At 43.1% G+C, this 25,885-nt stretch overlaps 2 protein-coding genes across 2 annotated transcripts in view; one reads left to right on the top strand and one right to left on the bottom strand.

Annotated features, from left to right (window-relative positions):
• Positions 1 to 396: 396 nt before the first annotated feature.
• On the bottom strand, positions 397 to 7,101 carry LOC310853246 (endoplasmic reticulum-Golgi intermediate compartment protein 2-like). The gene is made up of 14 exons (XM_083757508.1): positions 6,983 to 7,101; positions 6,174 to 6,299; positions 5,612 to 5,720; positions 4,628 to 4,674; positions 4,458 to 4,525; positions 4,209 to 4,249; positions 3,509 to 3,610; positions 2,758 to 2,853; positions 2,581 to 2,636; positions 2,110 to 2,208; positions 1,276 to 1,373; positions 909 to 1,071; positions 678 to 757; positions 397 to 487 (listed from the first exon to the last, which is right to left on the bottom strand). Exons 2-14 carry the CDS (start codon positions 6,283 to 6,285, stop codon positions 404 to 406), a joined length of 1,155 nt encoding a protein of 384 aa, XP_083613634.1. The 5' UTR covers positions 6,286 to 6,299; positions 6,983 to 7,101; the 3' UTR covers positions 397 to 403.
• A 5,299-nt stretch (positions 7,102 to 12,400) lies between these two features.
• The window catches only part of kdm7aa (lysine (K)-specific demethylase 7Aa), a 43,415-nt gene continuing 29,930 nt past the window's right edge, over positions 12,401 to 25,885 (top strand). The window contains 2 exon segments of the mRNA XM_083758277.1: positions 12,401 to 12,522; positions 24,942 to 25,027. Coding sequence (XP_083614403.1) covers positions 12,425 to 12,522; positions 24,942 to 25,027 — 184 coding nt within the window. The 5' untranslated portion in view covers positions 12,401 to 12,424.

The raw sequence follows: 25,885 nt of genomic DNA, 5'->3' as shown, positions 1-25,885 counted from the left end.
GGGCCTTTCTGTGTGGAGTTTGCATGTTCTCCCCGTGTCCCCTAGGGTAGGTATACCCTCACAAAAAAACATGCAGTAATCCAGGTCACTAAACTGCCTCCCCCTGGCCGGACGGGGCGCCTAATGGAGGTGAAAGGAACTGGTTGGAATAACGTGTTCCTTCCACGCGCTACATCCAACCAGGGAAACTCCCCCTGTCAGGTGTAAAGGAGCAACTTGGACACTCAGGCATGAAGGAAGCATGAGTTCAAGTCCGTTGCTCTCCCCTTTTCCCCCATATATGGGGACTAGGTTGGTGGAGGGTGTGTAGAGCCCAGGATCACATTAGATGATTGACACAGGGGTGAAACATGGGTTACAAAATCGTGGGATAAAAAATATATTAAAAAACAAACAAAAAAGGCTAGTCCTCCTGAGGCACAAGGTTGTCAGCCATCAAAGGAGTCATGCAGTGATTGTTCATCTGGGGTTCTTCTGGCTGTGAAACCTGGAAGCAAAGAAGAGACCAACACCAATGTCATCTCACTAATATGAGAGAGTTTATGAATCTGAAATGATTGCGTTCAGGTCATTAATGCCAAATTATTCTGTTCTAAATTCTCATTTATGCTTCGGTGCACATTAAAATACTGTACAATATGAAAGGTATTTCTCACAGGCTTATAATAATAGCTTACCTCTACTGGCCTATATGCTCCCAGATTGAAGCGACAGCAGACGACGTCAAAACAAAAGCCCACGAAGCCATGCAGCATGCCTTTGGAGAGAGAATAAGAGAAATTATCTCATTTTGCCGTTCACTTTGCCTGTACAGAGCCTTTGTAGACGGTGTGCACAAGGCCTTTTCTCTACAAACTTTGCCTGTACAAGCGTTATTCAAGCTCTTCATACGACAGCGTTAAACTCACCAGTCGTGGTGAATATGCCGCCGACAATGCCACACAGTCGCACCAGAAACTTCCACAGAGGCATGTGCTGCTCGCTGACCGTCACCATCAGAGAGCTGGTGTCGTACTTAACGAAGATTCCAGAGACGCCATGGCTGCCCGCTGCGTGGTTAATGACCCGCTCCTTACAACCACAGAAAGTGCATACATTGTCATATGTCATTCGCCAAAAAATAGCTTTTGCAACAGAAAACTGAGCGACACTGACATGCGGCAAAGTATACAGTGCATTATAGTCGTTAGATAAGCTTTCAGGGTCGTTCTCAAACGAGATGGCCGAGAGTCCTGCACTCTTTCGTCCACTCAGTCACTCATGTCTAGTACTGACCCGTTCAGTGACGGCATACTGGTGTGTGTCGGCAGAGATCTTGTATGTGTGCAGTTTTGTGGGAACTACTGTGATGAAATACTGGAACATCTGGTTATCTGGAGTAGCAACACAAAGCAGGGAAGGACTGTAAATATGTTCACTTTTAGTTTTTCTTTCCTTTTCCCTAGTATTTGAAATCAAATAAATTTTATTTGTATGGCACATTTAAAAACGACTCATCGTACCAAAGTGCTTCACAGGTCAGAGAAAACAATACAATACAGTGCAATACAATACACCAGTGTAAAATGAAGCAATAATGAAAGGACAGGGGAATATAATTTGTGTACATAAAAGACCTGCGACATCCAGCATTTTACAGTGTATTGTATAGCATAATGTATGTGTATTTATCCCTATACTTCAATTTGTTACACAATAATTCCAAATGCACAGAACCAGCGACTTGATGAATGAAGCAGCATTATAGAGGCACAGATCAGGACGAAGTAGTTTTGTAAAATAATACAAGAATCTTTTTTTTAATGAATCCAAATAAGAAAAACACTTGATGAATTGAAGTAACATGGAGGCCAAGATTAACAACCGCAAAACTCTCAAAGTCTGTTTACAGACTCCAAAACAACGCTCACATTGTAGTCCAAATTATTTTGTAAACTCTTTTTAAGTAAATACTCAGTAGTCGAGTTACCGTACTCTTTGTACTCAAACAATTATGAAATACCTTTGCAGAAGGCTAAAACACTTCCTAAACGTTCTGTGACAGGTCACCAATTTGTCATGTTTTTCTCTAGCGTGTCAGTGTCTGGTGGGAGAAGAGCAATAACTTACTGTTATCGGTGACTTTCTCGGTGCCATCCAGAGGATTAATGATGCCTGGAACCTTCTCTCCGAAAGACAGATGGTCTATTCGATGGGAGAAGTTGTACGCTGTAATGTAACGGTAAGCCAGATCAGTCAGAGTTCGATGACCGGTGGTGTAATTTCGTCAAAAGCTATTGAAAATCACACCCGTGTGAACTGAGTGGTGCAACTCCCCCCCCCCCCCCCCCCTCTCTCTCTCTCTCTCATTAGCAGGCAACAGTACAGCACTATCTCTCTCTGTTTGGCACAACAGCGCCCCTACTGGTACTAATAGTCATACTCGTGCTCATAGCACTGCTATTTTTGAAAAATCGAAGAACGACTGACATAGAAACATAGCTTTTTCCGAAGACTGTCAAGGACGTAGAAGACATTTTTAGAATCTGATCTCAGGTCAAAATGGGATAAAAAAAAGAAGGGTAGAAGCAATATACATACTCTCATGGCTTACAAAAGCTGCAATGTGCGCATGGCCCCGAGGATGATGGATAGGCCTGTGAGAGAGAACAAACGTTTACCGTTAATATCGGTTTAATTATGGAGCATAAAGCATATAACACTCAGCGGTAGCCGTGTTCATTTATTTAATGTTATTTAAAAGGTGTCTTTTCTTACTTCCCCACAGTGATGTGGAAGTTTCCTGCAACCTTGTTGACATAGATGTGTCCGTGTATCCTGCAAGCACGGAGCGGCCCCTGATACGTGCCCTCCCTACGAGCACGCACGCACACACACACACACACGCACACACACACACACACACACACACACACACACACACACACACACACAATAGTATTAATGCGTCCTCCTATATTGACAACTAGTTAGTTTACTATCCAATACACACAGTCGAATTATTAGTGTTCACTTAATTCTTAAATTATTTCTCTTAAGTCATGTTTAACAACTGCACAAATGTAACCAATGGATCCTTCCGGCCGGGTTCCATTTGGTTCCATTTCTATACTTTCAGCGTTAAATTAACATAACAATTTTACTGTGGGTTACATAATTATCACCATCAGGTGCATAATGAATAAAATGCAGTGGTGTAAAATAAGTAGGTTTACTTAAGTACTGTATTTAAGTACAATTTTGAGGTATTTCTAATTTACTTGAGAATTTACAATTTACAATACTTAGACTACATCTCAGAGGCAAATATTGTACTTTTGAAAACTTGTGAACTGGGACATTCTGCATAATGAGTACTTGCTACTTTTGGTACTTGATGCCAATACTTTTGTACTTTAAATCATAATTGTACATTTTGAATTCCGGACTTTTACTTGTAACAGAGTACTTCCACATAGCAGTATTGATACTTTTACTTAAATAAAACATGTGAGTAGTTCAAACGAACCGTGGGGGGCCCGCAGTGGGACGTCCCTTGAGGATGGTTTTGTAGAGGACCTCTTGGAGGGCATGTTCCTCTCTCAGCCTGTTCTGTATGAGGTCCAACGTTCTGGACAACAAACAAATAACAGCTTTACAACTCTAAAAGATTAGACGGACCAGACCAGTTCACTGTGTGTGTGTGTGTGCACAAACTACAACTGCAATGCGGTTATCCTCGTAGCGCGCCACTCGTAGGTCTGCTATTTTTGAAAAATCGAAGAAAGACTGACATAGAAACATAGCTTTTTCAGAAAACTGTCAGGATTTACAAGACATTTATAGAATCGTTCCCAGGTCCAAATGGGTTAAGCCAGAGGTCCACACCCTAGGAGCTTGAGTGTTCTAGATTCTAAGTAATATAATAATCGGCGGGGCTCAGGGGTAGAGTGACCGGATGGGAACCGCAAGGTTCCCAGTTCGAACCCGGGTTCCCCCAGAGTTAGTGTCGAAGTGTCCTTGAGCAAGACACTGAACCCGATGTGCAGGTTGGTGCCTTGCATGGTTTCCTTCGGCATCGGTGTGTGAACGTGTGTGTGAATGGGTGAATGCACAATCTCTGTAAAACACCTTGGATAAAGGCGCTATATAAATGCACCATTTACCATTTATAATAATCAGTATATATATATATATATTCATACCCGAGTTATGCCATTTAAGCTTACCTGTGCCACTGTCTCTGTTGTGGTGTCAGATCGAAGATAACCTGAACAAAGAACAAAAGAAAACAATTATGGCCCCAATAAAATACTGGAATAATGACCCAAATGGTATTTTATGTTAATTGTGTGGCATGATATCACAATGCTACGTTGTAATAATATGAAAAGATAATTGGGCCTGCTTTGCAAGGCAAAGAAATTGCTCATAGGATCAAAACTGGTCTGGCGTTTTGTAAGATGTGCTCCACAGACCGGCTCATAGTACAGGCCATCGGACGTGATCATGGTCTCAGCCAGGTCCAAGATGTCTGCTCCAACATCTGAAACCACGGAAAATGCATGCATTCATGTCATTACAATGTCATTATACATCCTCTCAAAAATGTAAGATTAAATACCGATAAAGAAGAGCTAACACTTACGCTGGCACTTCATGGCAACGGTAATATCAACGTTTATCCTCAATTTGCTGTATAGTGGCGAAAGAGAGAGAGCGTTATTGGACTCTACTGTCGTGATCAGCCACCATTATTATGGGCACACAAAAAAGCCACACACACTTATTTACAGAAAAGTGCTTTGTTTAATTGGTATCGGATACCGTCGCCCATAATCCATCTCGCCCTCGACGTCACCTCACACCGACCGTTCGGTGTGGCGGTTCTTGTATTATTATTTTTTTTTCACTGAGCAGCCGTTGACACTAAGGTTTCCCCCCTGGCGGGTAAATAAAACTTCCGGGCAGGTGGAGTTTTCTATCAAGTGCTCGTTTGAGAGTGGACACAACCGTCTATAAACACCACACAGGATATCTGTCCAAACACCTGAACGTGGCCAGAGCTCTCTCTCTGTCTGCTGGTCTTTGGAAAGTAAAATAAGTTTATCTATAATGTGCTATTATCACTATTGCTACACTTAAAAAATATGAAATAACAAGTGTGAACCCATAGTCATATTCATAACTATGTAGGTAATTGGCATAAAATTGAGGTATGACATTTTTTTATCACACAATCCAACCCAACCAATGGAAAATGAGTGTTACATTAAACGGTAATTAAAATTGTACCTATCGTTTTATAATGGACGCTTTACTTTTCGGGCAAGTGGGCCTCTGAGACCTTAGTGTCAACCCCTGCTGAGAATAAGGTTAGAAATAAGTTTAGGGTACTTAGGCATAGGTTTACTGGGGTTAGGTTCAGGAATAGGGTTAGGTTTAGGCATATAGTTTCACTGAAGTTATAGGAATAAGGTTAGATTTAACCGTTTAAGCATAATTTACTTAAGTTACTTTAGGAATACCAGGCTGAGCAGTTCCTCCGGCTGTACGCCCGCCCGGGGCGAGTTGGTAAAGTTGGGCGACTTGTTTGGTATTTGTGTAATTGTGAACAGCAACATAGGCATACCTGGAATAATCCTTGTCGACTTCGTATTCATATTTCATCCAGGTGTCGCGATAGACGAAGAACTCTAAGATAGCTAGAATGGCCATGGCGCCAAATGCTATTAATGACACTGTGGACGAGAGACGGGGAGGATAAAAAGGCATCAACTCACTGAGGAGTATAACCCAAATGTTTCTATGTCAGTCGTTCTCAAACATTTTCATGTCAAGGACGCCCAAAAATATATGTAATTGGCCGCCGACCCCCAACTTAAAATATGTTGTTCCAGTGACCCCCCCAGAAGCAAAGATTTGAGTTAAAAACGTTCGCTCTGAAAGAATATATATTCAAAGATTTGCGCCACATTTTCACGCCTTTTCAAAAATAGCAGACCTACAAGTTCATAGCGCTGCACTCGGTGGCGCGCTATGAGCTTGTAGATCTGCTATTTTTCAACAGCTAAAGCATAACGATGCTTCAAACACCAAAAGGGGTTCCCAGCCCAAAATGGGATTATATTCAAACCATGCAGGAGGAGTACAGTTACAGTAATGGGTAAGAAATTAGTATGGAACAGACTCACCTGTTCCTCCTGAAGCCGAGGTCTCCACATAGCTCTCTGGCACCTTGGGGAAGGCATCTAGTTCCTTCACCAGGCTCAAGGCTTTCTTCTTGGATAGACGTCTCATCGCCATGTTCTCATGCACCTCTATGATACAAAAGATACAAAAGTGACTCCAAAAGATTGCTGCTATTTGTTTAAAAAGAAGAAGAAAAAAAAAGTTAGCCTGTAGCCTATAACATACGTATATAACAAACAACGCAATGTGACATACAGTGGCTCGGGGGTAGTTTGATCGCGGGCTCCCCCAGAGTTCCTTAATTAGACTCTGTCTGTAACCCCTATAATTGCTCCAGATGTGCAGGCTGGTGCCTTGCATGGTTTCCTCACCTCCCTCCATCATCGGTGTATGAAATGGGTGAATGTAATGCACAATCTATGTAAAGAACCTTGGATACTATATAAATGCACCTTTTTACCATTTATATCTCTGTTTAAACAATGATGTACCTCCTCCAACATATACTTTCCCCATTTGTAACTGTTTTGATTATATTTTGACACTTGGCTTTGGCAATGTAAACGTACGTTTTCTCATGCCAATAAAAGCTCCATATTGAAATGAATCGAATTGATACAGTATAGATCAGTTACATAATACATTAATTTTATTGTATCACAGTTCTATAAGAATGTAAACAAAATGCTAATATATATTTGATAACCTGAAAATCTAACTGAATAGGCTAACTTGAGTCTGTGGCTAAATGCTGTTGCTGCGACCACCACCAACACATAATTTGGCCCACTATAGACTTATTCACTCTTACCTTCCTCCCCGTCTAGAAATTAATTCTATTTTGGTGTTCATAGGAACTCTGCCGTACCATAAGATACGCAAGTTGCTTCTGTTGCTTGCATGACGGATGCTATATTCTCTTCCTTGTTGTGGTCGTTTCTTTCTAAACGTCACATACGATGCCTGCACCCATAGGTGAACTCCCAATACATTATGTTGCAAATAACCTGTTTACTCGCTAGGGGGAGCTATAACCCTGAAAATATTTTCTTTGTCAGCGCCCCAGTGCCTACAAAGCATGATTATTTTATTGAGTGCAGCTAGGGATATAGGCAACCCTCTAGGCAGGGTGCCAACATTAGAACAGCCTGGGGATTGTGATCACTGGCAGACTGGCATAGGTGTGAGAGAGGAGAATTTTCTTTTAGAATAGAATATTGAAACTATTTAGTCACATCTGTAGGCAAATTACAGCCTGCACTCCTACTGGGGGTGGGTTATTGCTCTATGGTGGTAATTACAATTTCCAGATGTCCTGAGAAAAAGTGTTCAAATTCTGTTATAATATATATTGTCATACTTCAATTTATGTTGCTATGGCACACTGACTACCAAGTAAATAAAAACAAGGCACTTCATGATAGACAGACAGATCAGACAGACTCTTTATTATTAGGTAGAATTGGTATTGATCCAAAATGAAATTCCGGTGGCCATGGACATTTAGGCTACATTAACATAACATAACAATCAGTGCATGTCTCTGAAGAGACACTAATTCTTGTCACATTCTTGTCACCATTGCATTTCTTGCAGACCAGAAATAGAGTTCAACAGTCTCCTATTTGCACTCAATCACTGGAATTAACTAAACCTAGGGTGAATAATGATCTAATTTAATCTATACGTACAAACATACTAAAGAGATGGATATAGGCCGGGTACATGAGCTACTATGTGTGTGCGTATAGATGTTTGTCCTTAATTGTTGCAATACATTAACACATTAATGAAGGATATGTGTATAATTGATTAGTTAATCAATTAATTAATAAAGTATCAATGACGAAAGGATCTTCAGACAAATGCACTGTTAGCCTATTTCTAAGGACTGATCTTGACTCCTTACATGCACCAAGCCTGCTTGACTATGCAGAAGAGCACAGATGGACGTGTGGGTGGGGGGATGGGTGCTGTCAGCTCACAGATCAAGCTGTGGGTCGGTGGACCCATTGCTATTCAGCACACATGCACATAGGGGATGTCAGACATAAGGGGGGGGGGGGGGGGGGGGGGGTTGTTGGTTTGTTGTGTTTTGATTTGTATTTTGATTACTTCCGAAGCAGTGCAGTTACAGTAGCCTATTAGCCTAACTGGTACTAAGATCCCCTGACCTACTAGCCTACTATAAAATGACTGAAGCAAAAAAGCAAAAATAAATAAATAATAATAATTATATATATATATATATATATATATATATATATTCATAATATGTTGTTCTTTTAACATCATCAGTCTGACTGAATGGAAATTCATTGCCATTTTCAAGAAAATGTACTATGGTAATAATATAATAATAATAATAATAATAAACAACTATTTATAGAGCACATTTCATGACATAAACATGCAGTGCAAAGTGCTTTACACAACAAATAAAGAAAAGCAAAAATTAAAATCCAATAACAGCTGTGTGAAACTGAATCTCTTATTTGGACAATGCTATACCTCTTTTAATTGTCTCTTGTCTCTTGTGATTATACCCATGCAGCAAGAACACGAAGAAATAATGTCATTCCATTTTCTGCTGAGGAGAAAGAGAGAAAGTTTGGGGCTTTTGTTGTTGTGTTGTAGTCCAAGATGAATAATTTCGAACTTGGCGTCAGACTCAGACGTCAAGTTACGAAACGAAATTAGCAATGTAATCAAAAAAGTCAACCAAAGAACACGATTCCTATACAGGATCTCCTCACTGGTCAACACAAACACCTTGAAGACCTTAACAGGAGCCCTCGTACAAGGTTTCTTCGACTATGCATGCACCTCCTGGTACTACAGCACCTCAAAGGCCCTGAAAACAAGGCTCCAGACTTCCAAAACAAACTGGTCAGGCTACTACTTGGCCTCACTCCCCGAACCCACCTCACGCCTGCCCACTTTGACAGGCTGGAATGGCTTAGGGTTGACGACAGAGTACAGTACAGCATCTTGCAATGGGTCTGGTCCACAAGATTCGCTACACCACCAAGATACCCATGTACCTGTCTAAATACTTCCTTAATGTCAAGTCCACACCCACAACACCAGAGGGAGTTCAACAAACCATGTGCAACCCAGATATGGCACAAACAAGGGACTAAATTCATTTCGCTCCTATGCCACCAAAATGTGTAACGCCCTACCAACAGTCATTAAGACATGCAAATCCCTTGACTCCATCAAAACTGCTCTCAAAGGGCACCTACGGACGGCCGCAATTCGAAACTGGCCCCCGTAAAATCTGAATCCCCCACCCACACCTTTCCCCCCTCACTCTGTTTCTTTTCCCTTTTTACCTCCTCTATGATGATTTCCTGTTTTGACTAGAAGTATATATTCGTACGTCTCTAAATGTTTTGATGAATTGAAAATGGTGGGCCCTTGTAGCCTAAACAAGTGTAATGCTTATGGTGTTGTCCACTCACAGTTAACAGTTTTTGTATTGAGGTGTACTTATTCGAGAGATGACTTCCGCACACCCGGTTTAATTTTACAGCAGGTGCGTATAGGTCCTGGCAGAACAGCAAACGTTTTAGAGAAGATACTTCAAGATAGCTACCACTCTTAGAAAAATAAACCTCTTGAACCAGAAAGTGGCGGTGTGCGGGTCTCTCCTCCTTCTCTATTGAGTTGTACTTGAAATGTACTGTAATTCTGCAAACTGTTAATAAATCAATCAATCAATCAAGAGATGGGGTTGCCCAGAGCCATAGAGTACGACAGTACGCAAACTCCGTTCACTTCATGGGGCCAGTCCAATGGCGGCTCTTCTACATAGACTTTGATTGATTGTTTGAAGTATTTATTAACAGTTTGCAGAATTACAGTAGGCCTACATTTCAAGCACAACGCAATACAAAAAACTGTTAACTGTGAGTGGACGACCCAATAAAGCACTACACTTGTTTACAAGAGGGTCCACTTCTATTGAATGGGGACGACCGGAAGTATTGAATGGGGACAATCAGAAGTTTACGGAATGCATTGAAGTCTATGGGCTCGCGCGAGTACATGAACATCATGACCTTGCTGTTTTCTGCCCGCTCAATATTGCAACTCTTCTATTAGATGGCTCTGGGGTTGCGGTTGCCTATAGGTGAGTGAGTAGTAGCAGAGGCGAACTAGCCCCCATCAGCTGGAGGGACTGCAGCTTTGTGATAGGCCAATTCGTTGTCAGGCAATACTGACTGAGTAGAGTGAATGGAGTAAAGACAGAACGCGTTTTTGGTCATTTCGAGGCAATAACATTGTCTGAAAGTTACTCTGAGAGCAGTAGGCCTACCTGATACCCCACCTACAATGGCAGGAGTAGTCCTCTCATGTGTGTACTTTACATACTGACAACTAGAACTGCACTCTGTCGAGTGCCTACTTGCTTGTTGCACCCAAGTAGGTCATAAATGGCCTACTAGTGCGCAAGCAGAGTGCGCAAGTACTGTCGACCGATACAAACTTTGAAATCTCAGCCTCTCTGTGAAAGTACGTTTGCAATATTGAATTAGGTTTAGCTATTTGCTACGTACCTAGTTTTTGGAGGTAAAAAAGTGGTATTTTGAAGTATGGTAAAAGCTTCTATATCTAAGAAATACAGTCCCATCGATTTAGAAGTGTCCAGGATCCACTTGTAGTTTCTCAAAGAAAAATAAGTCAGTGTCAGTCATTTGTAAGTTGATTAGCGGTATACTGTGGTTACTTGGGGCGTTTGATGCGTATGTCCTGTAGCAGCATATGACGTGATGAACATATGACGTGATTAAAGGACATGCCTCTATGTATATATGTGTAATTTGTGAGTTGATTAGTGGTATACTGTGGTTCTCGGGTCGTTTGATGCGTATGTCCCTTAAATCCACCCGACACTGAAACATATCATCATTACTTCACCATCGATAGCCAATTATACCCTGGCATTGGTACATATCTTCATCACGTCATATGCTGCTACGGGACATACCGTAGGACCTGACGAAAAACATTACTTGCACGCTCTGCTTGCGCAAGTAATTATGGGAGGACAAAAGACTATTGTCTGTCTGTCCGTCCGGGCTGCCTATGTATGTGTAGAATTTGGTTCAATGGTGTAGTAGGCCTGCATCATGTTCTCCTATAGGGTAGGTAACCTCACAAAAAACATGCAGTAATCCTGGTCTCTACTACCAACCCCGGGCCAGCCGGGGCGCCTGATGGAGGGGAAAGGAACTGGTCGGAATAACGTGTTCCTTCCACGTGCTACGTCCGGATAAAAATTATATATATAAAAAAAATCACAGCCGTGTGAAGTGATCATCTTACATGATGATGTAAAACAAACATTGAGACAAAACAAACATTAAATTCTCTTTATTGTCAAACATTGAACTTTGAGGAAAGTAGGCTAAGAGTTTGACTCTGTAAATCCTTTTTCATACTGTACGTTTTCCCCCTTTTTTACTTTCTTTAACTATATGATTATTTCCTGTTATCTGTAGCCTACGTCTTTAAATGATGATAATGATGTAATCAAGTATTTTAGTACTTTTCTGGTTTCATCCTCCAGTTTTTGTATTGACTGTGAAATTAATACAATAATCAATCAATCAAGGTCTGCTAAGAGGATTTTTCCATTGGGTTGGGGTCCTTCATATTAAATTCATCAGAACTATTAATGACGTAGCCTACAAATACATGGTGTCAGAGAAATTACTGGATGGATGCCTAATAACTTATGCCTGGATCCAGTTGCGACACCTCTCACACTATTACACACCTCACCTCACACTATTACACATACACACCTCACACTATTAGTAATAGTGTGAGGTGTGTATGTGTAATAGTCTATTACACATACACACCTCCTCACCTCACACCATTACACATACACACCTCCTCACCTCACACATGCAAACGTATAGCCGGCTTTGTCTAGACAAGCCATTTAACTATACCGTTATGCTAAGTTTTAACTTATGTGTGAGCCTAGGTCACGGTGCAATAACTGGCTCCTGAGTCTGACAAGTTAACTAACTGCAATGGGAGTATCCGTGTCTGGCTCCCTCCCTGGGGTGTTATGGGGGTTCTGCCACCATGCCTGATTGCCTGTTCGTGCACGCTCGGCTCGGCATGACGCGCTCGGCCTCTCCTCGGCCCTTTCCGTGTCGTTGAGTTAAATCCCCGCCCCGCTTCATTCCTGCGTTGTTTGGTTTCGGGGGACAGACACAGTAAGAGGAAGATGGCGGCGGCCCCGCTGTACTGTGTCTGCCGGCAGCCCTACGACGTGAGCCGGTTTATGATCGAATGCGACATCTGTAAAGACTGGTTCCACGGCAGGTACGTAGAGGAGGCTCTCCCCCGTGCGTGTCAGCCGTTCGGCGAGGAAAAACAGAGGCGGTTAGTCAACAAAAAAAGGCCGACGGTTGTCGGACTGGCTAGCTAACTTAGCTCGCTAACGGGGCTAGTGGTGGTGGGCGACGGGGGCTTTAAACCCTCTATTGACACGACTTACCCAAAAACATAAAGTGATTTAATATCGCTGCCGTACATACATTTCTTTATGCGGTTGGTGTGGATAATTTGTCTTGTCGGTCTACACACTTGATGTGTTGATAATCGATCTTAATAGAGCTGTATGCGGGTAGGTTTTAGCGAGAAATATGCGGATCTATCGTGGATTTGTTGAGCTGTGTCAGTCAGTCAGTCTCAGACACTAGTGTTGGTGATCAAAGGAAAGCCAGTGTGACTCCTGGCCGGAAATACATGCGTGTTGGTTGGTTCGTTTTATTGATCCCCGTGGCGTTTTAGTTCTGAGCATTTTGGTCTTTGACTCACTGGTCTAATTGATTAGAGACGGTTTGGTCGGTCACAATGTGTGCCGCTTTAAGTTTTTTGTCATGGCAGGTTATTCAAGGCAAAGGAAAGTGCACTGCTGTTTTTCCCCACTGTATTTTAAATGAAGTTATGACGTTATGTTAGTCAAGACCTGTCATTTATTCGGTCAGTATGTGTGAGCTATTTAAGGCAATACGTCTATTGTTTATTGAAACCAGTTATTATATGTACAATGCATGCTGTTATTATTGCACTATGCTTTGACATTATTTCATTGTCCGTAATGAATGATTGGGAAGAAAAATGGGTGGGAACAAAGTAAACAAGGCTCTTGTTATGGTTTAGAGTAGACGTTTGATTGACTGCTCAAGAAATTTAAATCCCCTTTCAGCTAAAATAGACACATGGCAGGAGACACCTAGTGGTGGACAAGATAATAATTTGAATAGGGCACGTGTCCATGGAAAGCTCACTGTGCTGTGCTTGTATTCTTTTTCTGTGCGCACATGCAGAGTGAAACCCCTTGTCCTTACTTGACTCCCACTGATGTAAGATGTCCCCTTTTGTGTTGCAGCATAGGCCTAATGAACCATGTAGGACAACTCTATCCATTTGACCCATTTCCTTGCCTTTCGATCACAAGATTTCTGCCCTCGATCGTCACATGTGTACAATCAACATCAGTCTGTTTTGGTTGCGTATCCATGGCAACTAGTTATGCACCGCGTTGCTCATGTCAAAAATGACGGAAGCCATTGCGTAACCACACATTTTACTGGACTGCCAAGAAGTCGGCGCCCAGAATGTGGACGCCCGAGCCAAAACAGACTGGCTGGCTGCGTGTCGTGTGACAGAGAGAAAGGGAACAAACGTCGGAGCTCCCCCCACTGATGATGACTCATATAATGCACGCATGCATGCAGTTCGAGTCCAGGAAGGGCCTAATTTCAGGCCTCGTTCCCACGAGGCTGGCCTGAAGGAAAGGGATATTCTCTGGATGTGGATGATAGCACACTGATGGAGGGGGAAAGCGGTGGGACGGAGCAGCCTGGTCTGGTGGCTGTCTGCCAGCATGGCGTGGTTCTTGGTTGTGCGTGCAGGGCCAGTTTGAGTTTGTTCGAAAGGACTTTGTCATGATGTATCAGTTTGACGAAATTCTCCTACTTTCCTCACCTCACCTGTGTCTTAAATGCTAGCATGGGTTTGACGACCGGTTAGGAAATGGGAAGAGGAGAGGTGCTTTATTTGATTGGATGGTGGACCACAAAGCCTCCATTTAAGTCCCATCGTTTGCTACAAAGCAATCTGAGAACCCATCGTCAAAAAGTGAAGGAAAAACAGTGCGCTCTTTTCCTTCGAATTTGACGGTCTGTCTCTAGACACTAGCTACAAATGATAATGATAATGAACTTTATTTATATAGCACCTTTCAGAGCAAGGTTCCAAAGTGCTATACCGTACAAGGTTAAAAACACAAACGACATATAGCAAATCACAATCGAGGGCAGTTTAAAAACGAGAAACGAGAAACGCAAAAAGAAAACAAGACAAAATAGCAGCAGTTAAAAATGAACAATCTCCTATGGAAAGGGTCAAAAACAGTGACTGTCAGGCACTTGTGTAACATACTGCTGAGTCCTCCTTATCTTCAAAGGGAAGAAGCCAATTTGTGTCACGTCTTTGAATGTTGGTGAACCAGCATCTTCAGTGGATCAATCCAGATCATAGGCTTTACTTCAGTCCGAGTCTATAGCGTAGGTGTAAGACACCCCGCTTTAGCTGAAATCTCTCGTAGGTAAAGGAGGGACTGAGTGTCGAGGGAGACCGGTGGCTAGATGGAAATGGGGGAATAGGGGGAGTGATTGATGGGCGCTTCACAAAGCCAAGTTCTATATGCATCATCCGTCAATGTCTCACAGAGGGAGGAAGCCCTGAAGAGAGAGAGCGATAGCCTCTTCAGTGTTTTAGTGGGTGGATTGATGGTCTTTTTTTTGGTCATATTCATTCAAGCAAGACTTTCAAATTATTTATTTAGTTTTTGGCGAAGTTATGGGTCAAAGTAAAAAGCTGGAAAGTGTTTAATTGCTCTGGTTTGTACACATGCAGATGCAGATCAGGCATTCAAATGCTAATCTGGTGGCTTTTGTTTTCACCTGCCAGGACAGTGAGAGTGTCCGCCCTGAAACTGGGAGGTCGGGGGTTCGATCCCCGGCCGGGTCATACCAAAGACTGTAAACAAAATGGGACACAATGCCTCCCTGCTTGGCACTCAGCATCAAAGGGTTGGATTGGGGGGTCAAATCTACTAATCAAATGATTCCCGAGCGCGGCACGGCTGCAGCTCACCGCTCATTGGCTGCGGCTCACTGCTCCAAGAGATGGGTCCAATGCGGAGAACAAATTTCACTGCGGTAACGTGTCCTGAATTTAGTTATGCAGGATGGTTGTCCACAGCATCAACGAGTGTCAGGATTTCATGGTAGTTCAATGTTCGTGACAGAAATTTCGTTGTATGCTCAGTGTATGCTTTGTGTGCAATGACAAATAAAAGTCTATTCGATTCTATTCTATAATAGTACTGATCAGAAATTCACCAAAGCGACTAGCCTGGTTTAAGGAGTAGCCTACCAGATGAGGACGACATGCCGTCTTTGAAACCTCTGTGCCCCACATGTGAGGGCAGCCTCGCTAAAGAGCAATTGTTTCCAACTACTGTGCAATCATGGCATTTATCGAGGATTTGCATGCACAAAAAAGTCAATCGGCTTCGAGAGCCGGTGGCATGACGATTATAAAAACATTTAGTCTCTGCTTTGGTACACCTATCAGTATAGTGTTTGTTTGTGAGATTTTAGCCCCAGAAAGACACGAGGAAACAACACAAATTTGGGATGCATGCTCTTCTACACAAGTTAAGCCTGAGTTATACTCTGTTGTGCCGGAGTCACACACCGAAAATAGCCAGTCCACACACAGGCTCACAATGTGTCGTGCTGCCGCGTCACTCGTACAGTATAAATCAGACTTAAGGCGGGCGCCATGCCTCCAAAACTCTACATGTGACCACACGGTACAAAGAAAAAAACAAAAATAAATAAATCACACCTCACTTTCTCACAGGTGTACATATTCATCCTGAAATGCCATCGGTATGCTACTTTTAGCACATAGATCCGCGTACAGGCCAGGGAGGGTGCATGTTGACAGCAAAAGATATGTGAAGGCATATACCACCACCGACAGTGGCTCAGGGGTAGAGTGGCCGGATGGGTTCCCAGTTCGATCCCCAGAGTTGTTGGTGAGGGGTGTCCTTGAGCAAGACTATGAACCCCTAACTGCTTGCAAGTTGGCGTCTTGCATGGTTTCCTCCACCATCGATGAATGTCTGTGTGTGTGTGTGTGTGTGTGTGTGTGTGTGAATGGGTGAATGTAATACACAATCTATGTAAAGCGCTTTGGATAAAAGCGCTGTATAAATGCAACATTTACCATTTACCCCACCCCATCACAAACTGAACAACTCAGCCCAACACCATGAACCTTGAGGCACTGTCTGCAAGCCCCAGCTATAACAATTAAGTTGTTAAAGCTCCCCAGGGCACTGTGACACCCCATGGACAACAAAGTGAATGTCCTTTGGTGTTTTGTTGACAACGGAGATAATCTCCTCTTCGTGTACACTAGAGTCAGTGTGTGCTGCTGGGTCCAGCCAGGGAGGCAGTAAGTAGTCTGGCATAGCCAGGCCTTCTAACAGCTCTGCCCACTCCGCTTGAGAGAAAGTTCGTCAGGCAAGAGAGTAGGCAGAGCTGTGGAGCGACTAACTATGCGAGACGAGGGAGGGAGGCGAGTCGCGGCTTGCGGGTTGTGTTTATTTGGGGGCTTGCTTTAAAAATTCGGTGGCTTGTTTTGAAAATCTAACAAGCCAACATTTCTTTGATGTATATACTATAAATACCCATAGGTTTGGGGGAGTGTGAATCACATTGTTGAGTTACAGAATTGGTCTGGTGTCTCAAGTTTATTAAGCCCTTGCTATTGGTATGTGTGCAATAGTATAATAAATGACAAACATTCATTATTATAGACATACATAGTATTTATAATGATAAATTATGCATCAAATCTTTTTTTATTAGGAAATATGGCCATTCCCATATTATTGTTTTGGCTTGTTTTTCAATATATATTTCTCTCAAGAGTCTGCTCGTTTTTGGCTTATTTCTCTCACGAGAGTTGGCAACCCTGGTGGCTCAGGACACAAAGCAACCATCTGGGAATCGGTAGGTCCCGGAGTTGATCCCAGGCTCCATGTCAAGGTGTCCCTGAGCCAAACACCGAACCCCAAATAGTTCCATCCCTGTGCGTTTAACCCATGCCTTTTTGTGATAGTGTTGGTTAAATCCTGAGAAGTAATTCGGATTCCCCATGTTGTCATCAGCTAGTGAAGATGATCCACACACACTATCGCCAAAGGGACAGATCTGTATCTGCTAGTCAGTGGCTCCGTCGTCCACTTGAGTTCTACAACGGATTACGGTCGAGTGCACCCATAAAAGCCTGGAGGGACGTAACGTACCCCTCGGTGTGCAAGATAAAGATGGCCAGGTGTGTTTAACTGCTCCTATGCCGTCTCTATCTCCTCCAACCATCCATCAGGGATCTGCCAGCTCCCTAATGTAGGCGTGTCAACGCTCCACGCGGGGGGGCGGCGGGGGGGTGTTATTTAGAGCTTAAAATAATGGCAGTGCCCGCCTCCGGCCTTTGTGTTTCCTCGCTGATCATTGAGGACAATGAACCCCTCACAGTGCATGGACTAATGAATAAGCCCTCTCAGTCACACAGGAAGGAGGCCCTTGATGAAAGGAAGTGGAGGAAGAGCTGTGCTGATGGCAGGGCTTTAGCACACAGACAGCCCCCCCCCCCCCCCATTTAGGAGGGGATGTTTGGCTCAATGTTCTATTGGGGTGCCGTTGAGGTGTCTCTGTAGAGTGACGGCGCTTGACTCCGATTGAGCTTGTGGTGTTCCTTTTCGGAGGGATCGTGTCATCGACCTGTCCCCCTTTCCCTCGCCGCCATACTTTGTCCTGTGGTCCGTCCAGAAACGGATGATAACTGCATTATAGAGGGCAGGCCGACCTCGGTTTGATCACTGCTTCCAAAGTCTGCAAGACGCGAGTCGATAACAAGAGCCTGCATGCACTCGCCAGCACCACGATGATGCAATTCGTCATCGGCGTGAGCAATGGAGAAAATATTTCTCTGTCTCTCTCTCTCTCTCTCTCTCTCTCTGTCTCTCTGTGTCTGAGCTGAGTTTCGCCTCACTCAACCCCATCGGTATAGCTAAATTCCTGACACTCTCCTGAGCGCTGGGCACCCAGGTTAAACAGTTAATCATTGGCCCAGGTGACATAAGCTGAGTCAGGCAGGCCAGCGCATGTGGCACAGTGCCCTGCTTTCCCACTGTGTCATTACATAAGGGGAGACTGAGGGAAGGAGGAGGACAGCGAGGTCATCTCGACTCTTTGGCTCACCTCGGCATAGCGCACGCTCTCTCTCTCTCTCCCCCACACACACACGTCCCACACCCAGCCGACTGGCGGAGAGAGGTGACTCATGCCTTGCCTTCCCCCCTCCAGCAAATAGCCACTCACGTCCTGGCCAAGTTTACAGCTCCGGGAGCTAAACATAATACCCCAGTCAGCACTGTACAGTTACAGTACAGTGTTGTTGTTGTTTGTCATCTTCACGCTCATGTGGTCAAACGGCAAAAGTGGCTAGTTTGCTTTTTGTTTGTTCAAAAAGAAATCTGTTGTATCTGTGACATTGTCCGTTTTTGAATGAGAGCTGTGATGCATGCAACTGGGCCTGTTGATGTTAAAAACAATGTTTTTCTTTCTCGCCATTAGCTGTCACAATTCTATTGCTTATTACACGGTAGACCTTATTGCTATGCTCTAGCCCGCTTTTTAAGAACGCTAGTAGCCGTCAATGTTTGGTACTATCCAATAATAGCTTCTATCTTTGTGTAGTAAAATGGGGACTGAGCTACTACTGTTAAGTATCCACATCCTGTTCGTACATTGATGCTAAAAGGGGGCAGCAGTCAGTCACAGGAGTTCACAGCTTCCTGATGACTTAATGGTTATCGGCTTTGTTTCCTTTTACAGTTTCCTGCAATTCCGAGTCTCGGATCAAAGCAACATCGTCAGTGTTTCGTCTCTCTCTCAGAAAACGGGCTGTACTTGCTACACACAGACGGACCTGTATTTCATGTACACCCCATGCCACTGGCTAGCTAGCTAGCTAGCTCACTGACTCTAACCTCTGCAGATGGTGGGAAATAAATGATATTCTCATTAATATATTTCCCTAATATATAGGTGTTTTTAGGGTTGTGTTTCAGATGATTTCAGAGTAGGGGTCCTTGCCATGTTGGCTTGTGGTGGACATTTCTGTCAACATATTAATTTTGCCACGGACATACAAAATAAGACAATAGTATTACCAGAAACAAAACTGGATAGCCCTGAATAACAGGTCTAACTCTGAGAGTGTTGACCCCTACGGGTCCGTTTGGTTCCATTTGAACACTCTCAGAGTTAACCCCTTTTGGTGTTTAAAGCATTATGTAATGCTTTAGCTATTGAAAAAATAGCAGATCTACAAGCTCAGAGCTTGTAGGTCTGCTATTTTAGAAAAATCGTGAAAACTGGAGGATTTAGAAGATTTATTTATTTATTTTGAGGTCAGGCCTAAATGGGTTAAGGGGGTCTTTGCAAATAAAACATTTGAGAACCACTACTACTAGTTGGACTCCTAATATGCCATAGTGTCACAATAAATAAATTGCCATACATATTCTGAAGAAAACCTGGAGATTTGTCCGTGTACGGACATGTTGGTGACCCCTGTAATGTTTCAGAGTACTGGGAATGCCGTGACACAGATTAGCTAGAGCACACTCAAACGATTGTCTCTTGGTGGCAAATTTAACTTTTCCTTATCTAGCCTAAGAGTTGGATAATCTAATTGGACACATGGCCATGTGAGAAGTCAGAAGGCTATAATTGTTAACCTCTGAATTGGTCAGAACCTGAATTTCTGAAGTCACCTGATTGGATTATGACTATGAGGATACTGTTCATGAAATGTGACATCATTAATTGTGTGTGTGTGTGTGTGTGTGTGTGTGTGTGTGTGTGTGTGTGTGTGTGTGTGTGTGTGTGTGTGTGTGCGCGTGTGCGTGTGCGCGCGCACTATCCCAAACCTTGGTCTTAACCGGCCACGTATGTCACTGAACCTAACCTCAGTCTTAACCGGCCACATATGTCACTGACCCTAACCTCAGTCTTAACCGGCCACGTAGGTCAGACTAACGGGATGTCGGACGTATGGGCATTCAGTGACAAATAATAACCTATAGCCATATCCTTTCAAAATGTTTCAAAAGTAGCGAACATAGCTCACACCATGTCCTGATCTGCTATTTCCACTATGATGAACAATTTGATTAGGTTTTTTTTTGTCCTAAATGCCCCAAATCACGATGCCGCTGCCAGGTTGAAAGTGGTTAAAAGAGCACGCATTGAAAATTATGTGGCAATAATGACGGAAATCATCCACTCGTTTTGTATACAGAAATTAACAGAATGGATATGATTATGAAAAATATTTGGGGTTTATGTCAAATAATTGTGACATGCCAAATATCACATGTATAATAATTGTGACATGCCTAGTTTCTGCGTGATTTATACGAGTTGATCACCAGTACTAGTAGCACCGACATGTGCAAAACTGGATCAGATCAAGCCTCGCATTATGATGGCAATTTTTGCAAAGGAAATGTGCGCGTGATGTAAAGAAGAGATGCGATTATTGAGAGGGGGGAGGGTTGACCCAGATTTTGATGAATTCATTCTCAGGAGATGAGTATTTTTAGGGTCCCATACAGAGATGCCTGGTGAGTGGTGGTGATAGGCTGCATCCCTTTGTCATGTCAGCATGCAAACTGAAACCAAAACAACCGCTGTATCCTTTGGTGCAGAAGCACCTGTCATTGCTTATCTAAACTAGGACCTAGCTAGAACCCAAGTCTCGGCTAAACACACACGCGTGCATCCTGATCCTATAATGTAGTTCTGCCTCCAAAACATCTATTGGTAGGCTCTCTCTCAGGCAGAATGGCAACACAAATTCTCAGCCCATGCTGCTTTGGAATGGGGTTCTGGTATGTGCAGCGGAATGTGTGTGTGTGTGTGTGTGTGTGTGTGTGTGTTTCGCTGCCTGTGGTTTGGCTGTTGCAAGGCAGTTGGGGGTAGTGGTGGTTTTGAGTGACGCTGTCGCTGACACTGTCGCAGATCCGTGGGAGTAAAACGTCACACGGAGACAATGTTGCCCACTGTAGTGTAAATACCAAGCTGTCGGTGCCCGTCCCAGTTTTTCCCACAGCAAGATGAAAAACCTTGCCAATATAATTGTATTGTCATTGGTCAAAGGGTATCATGGTATGCATGGCATGACGTCACAACAAAGTATTGATGTAGCTCCTTGACACCTCTGTCCCCCCCCCCCCCCCCCCCCCCCCCCGTAATTGTCAAAGATCGTGAGACTTTAACATTTATTGAAAATATCGGGTCAAAGGCCTGATAAGGCCATGAAAGGTCATCTACCACTCATGTCCTGTTTGAGGAGTGCCTGTTAGTCCGACCTACGTGGCCGGTTAAGACTGAGGTTAGGGTCAGCGGCCTATGTGGCTGGTTAAGACTAAGGTTAGGGTTGGCGACCTTTGGCCGGTTAAGACTGAGGTTAGGGTTAGCGACTTACGTGGCCGGTTAAGACTGAGGTTAGGGTTAGTGACCTACTTGGCCGGTTAAGATGGAGGTTTAGGTTAGAGTACAGTACTTGAGTAAATGTACTTATGTACTTTACACCACTGGCCTTCACACCCACAGAGTTTGTCATAGTACGTTTTGTTTTATCTTGTGTCCCGTCATCTTTCTGGGCTTCAACAGGCATGGCAGTAAGTAACCTAGCAAACAGAACTTGAAGGTGGCCTCCACTTTGTTTTAAGGCGGTTATAAATCCTGTAACAATACCTTTTTACTGACATTTCCTCTGAAACACTGGCATTGTACTGTATGCTTAACTTAGAATTAAGGCACAGGTGCTACTACTGTACCTCCAGTAGCGACCGTATAGTGGACACTTTTCATGATTGGCTGCCTCGTCTCTCTCTCTAGGCTGCTTCTAAGCCAATGGGAAACGTACCCATAAAACCCATAGTCTGAGCGGCATAAAAGCCATACTCTGAACGGCGCAACGTGAAGCCGTGAGCCGAGACCGAGGCTGTGGCACACACACACACACACACACACACACACACACACATACACACACTGATTATACTGTTAGGTGTTCATAAACTAGAGCTTTCTGCACCTGGCAGTTTTGACTGAGTCATTCTTGTTTTTTTCTTTTCTTTTGCAAGGCTATCTTATGAATTACCAGCCAACGCCACTTGCACAACATGCAGGGGTATGTTTAGTCTTTGTGAAATGTCCTGCAGCTTGGGATCATAGACTGTAAAAAATATGGACAAAGCGTTCCCCGGGTCTAACATGAACGTAAAATGAAGCCTGTCAGTCCTTGAATTGTAAATCGCCATCTTTCTAGATCCGTTTGGGCCCAGCTGGCCATTGGCTGGCCCAGACAACGAGGCGGGACTTCCCCCCCCTTCTTCTCTGTTGGTTTTTATTTTGACTCGAGTGGGAGGGGAATCCCGATCATAGACTGTAACGGTAGCCACGCCCCTCAGAACATACACGACTTTATGGTAATTTTTTTAATAAATGGGACCATAATTTTCCAAAAAGAATATTATGACATTAGAAATGAGACTTTAAACTAGTGACTGGAAGCAGAAAGTATTCATGACCATGTTTATTAAGGTAATACAGTCTAGGTGAAGTTGGGCCCAAATACATGGACTTCTATGGGGCTATGGGTTTTTTTGGGCCCAATGACAGCGCCACAACAGGCCATTATATGAACTTTCAGGAAATCCCGATTTCCTTAGTGGCTTCATAAAATATCTGTCTGACTGCCCCCTGCTTGGGATACATACGCAGATTAGACACACCAATGGACCGACATGCGGAACCAACTGTCGAACATGCTGCTCCGTGCTTGCGGTTAGGTCAGGGTTTTAGGCAGGTTGTCGGGTCTAATCGATCTATTTCAAAATTCTCTTACCATATTTAAGGCATCACACGGGCTGGCTCCACTTTACATGTCCGAACTACTGTATGCAAAGCCAAACGTGAGATCTCTCAGGTCCTCTGATAAAGGCCTTCTGACTATTCCGGCAACTAAACGTAAAACTAAAGGGGACCGTGCATTTGCAGTCGTTGCTCTGCCCTGCCCTTTGAGCTAAAAGATGCAGAGTCTGTCGACTGTTTTAAGAACTTATTTCGTAAGCACTTTATTTTATGATGTATTTTTACTTGTATGTTTTGCTTTCTATTGTTGTTTTTTGCCCTTGTTTTAATATGATTGTTTTACCTTGTTGACCACTGACTGTACAGCACTTTGTAACATTGTTTCGAAAGGTCCTTTATAAATAAGATTTGCTTACTTACTACTTACTACTACTAATGACAGTCGGACCAACAGTATGTCTAAACAAAAGCCTGTACACCTGCAGCTTCCTAACCCTTGCTTGTGTTTGTCGTGGAATTCATTTCTAAGAACCCCCGCATTCAGATTACTAAGTAGACATACATAAAAAAGTGGACATGCATCATGTTTGTGTGTTTTAAAGGCTAGCCTAATGTCTCAAAAGCTAAACACACAAGCGTGCCGTGGATCGATGTCGCAACTTAAGAGCACTTGGCTTCTGATTGTTAGCCTAGGATTGTGCAAACCCTGAGCTGCCCTTGTTGGAACATGTCAGACACTAGGGATGTGTGTGGGATTGCTATGCAGTGGTGGAAATTAACCAAGTACATTAACATTTACGTATTAATTATGATGCCGGAACGTGTGTCCTATCAATTAAAAGCGTGGGGTGCCACTGCCTGGGAGATGTGTGGGGACATCTTACGGTATTTTTTTCAGTCTCGGAGGTATCAAAAGATTTGGCTGCTAGACAGGAAACGGTGGAAGGTCTCGCGATACTTCGTACGTTCAGAAAAGTACTTTGTGCTCTTCAGATACCTCCTATAAATGTACACGGTACACATCGAAAAGCAACACAGCAGACAATGTGTTATGTCTTCTGTTATTTTCTAGTGATGCACCGGATATTTGGCCGAAAATGGCTAGTAAAAATGCATTTTCGGCTTCGGTTTATAGGCCGAAAGAATATCATTGAATAGTCAAAACGCAATGTTACCTACGTAACCGAATGTTTTGTTGTGATGACGTGATCAAAATGCGGCTACAAGCACGGTGCGCACACATGCCTGGCTGGCAAAACGCGTATCAACATATCGACCACGTTGTAGGTTGATAACCGGCACCGCCAACATGTCAGTCTTCTGCGGCTTGGAAATATTTCCAAATATCAGAGATATTGTTACAATGTTTCAGCAGTCAGTCTGGAATGAATCTATGCAATGGTACACAAACTGTTAAAAAAACCCAGATATAATATTAATCATATTTGGCCATTCGGTTTTCGACGAACTGTTAATTCTATATCGGCCAACAATTTCCCTTTCGGTGCATCCCTATCCCTAAAGTATTGAACTTTTATTCCACTAAAAATATTTGAAAACTAGTTACATAGGTAGAAAATATATTTAATAATACACTTTGTACTGATGATTACTTTTTTTACTTTTGGTACTTTTTTATAAGTATATTTTGATACCAGTACTTTAGTTTAACCGTTGTTCACGTCTCTGTGTCCTCTCCAGCTGTGTCCAGGTGGAGGAGCACCATGCCGTTGACATTGACGTCTACCACTGTCCCAACTGTGACGTGGCACACGGACCCTCCCTGAGTGAGTACCACCTCTCTCTCTCTCTCTCTCTCTCTCTCTGTGTCTCTCTGTCTCTGTGTCTCTCTCTCTCTCTCTGTCTCGTCTCTCTCTCTCTCTCTCTCTCTCTCTCTCTCTCTCTCTCTCTCAGCATGTCATGGCTTCCTCCCTCACGTACCCGACTCTATCGCCTGAATTTCTTCCGCGCAAGTTTTCTTTTTTGATTAACCCATTTTGAGCTCAGGTTAATATCAGAATACTGATATATTATTGATTTGCAAACATGACCCGCTTTAATTACTTCTAAATTAGTAGCTTAATGAGTAGTATTAAAATGTTATTGTCTTTTTTTTATGTTCAATTTATTTAGTTTATAAAGTTAACATGACTAAAATTAAATGCCTTTGAAATTAAATAAAAATGTCACTTTTCAGGATTCCAATTGAAAAATAGCAACAGGATTTCAATTCAAATAATAGCATAAATTGTGACGTCATATATTGGCATTATCGGCTTTGTTGTTGCATGGTGGAAAATGGTCCCACAATTGGGCTTATATCAGGAACACTCACTCACTCATACACAGTATACACATACAAGCGCAATGAGTTGAGTGGTGAATTTATTATTATTATGAAGACTGGTGGTGATACGCATCATTTACTGATTTCCATGGGGGGGAACTTCAATGTTGACATCATGGAATTAGAATTTAGGAAAGAATGGACACACACCACGAAACATGAATATTGTTGTCGTCAGCGGCTGAACGCTAATAAGTGATATTGGTACAGTGAAAAGGATAATAATGTTGTTGTCAGCGGCTGAATGCTAATGATATCTGGTACAGTGAAATGGAAACTTTAATATTGTCAGTGGCTG

Source organism: Protomyctophum parallelum (genome assembly GCF_964188405.1).
Source record: "Protomyctophum parallelum genome assembly, chromosome: 22".
Lineage (NCBI taxonomy): Eukaryota > Metazoa > Chordata > Actinopteri > Myctophiformes > Myctophidae > Protomyctophum > Protomyctophum parallelum.
This window is presented reverse-complemented; position numbering and strand designations above follow the sequence as displayed.

Bases quoted from the DNA above. Each gene is read 5' to 3' on its own strand.
- LOC310853246 (XM_083757508.1), bottom strand. From the start codon at position 6,285: ATGGCGATGAGACGTCTATCCAAGAAGAAAGCCTTGAGCCTGGTGAAG. The intron at 3,611-4,208 runs GTAAGCTTAAAT...TTTGTTGTCCAG, and splicing joins CAACAGAGACAGTGGCACAG to AACGTTGGACCTCATACAGA. The intron at 2,854-3,508 runs GTTCGTTTGAAC...GCGTGCTCGTAG, and splicing joins CCCACTGCGGGCCCCCCACG to GGAGGGCACGTATCAGGGGC.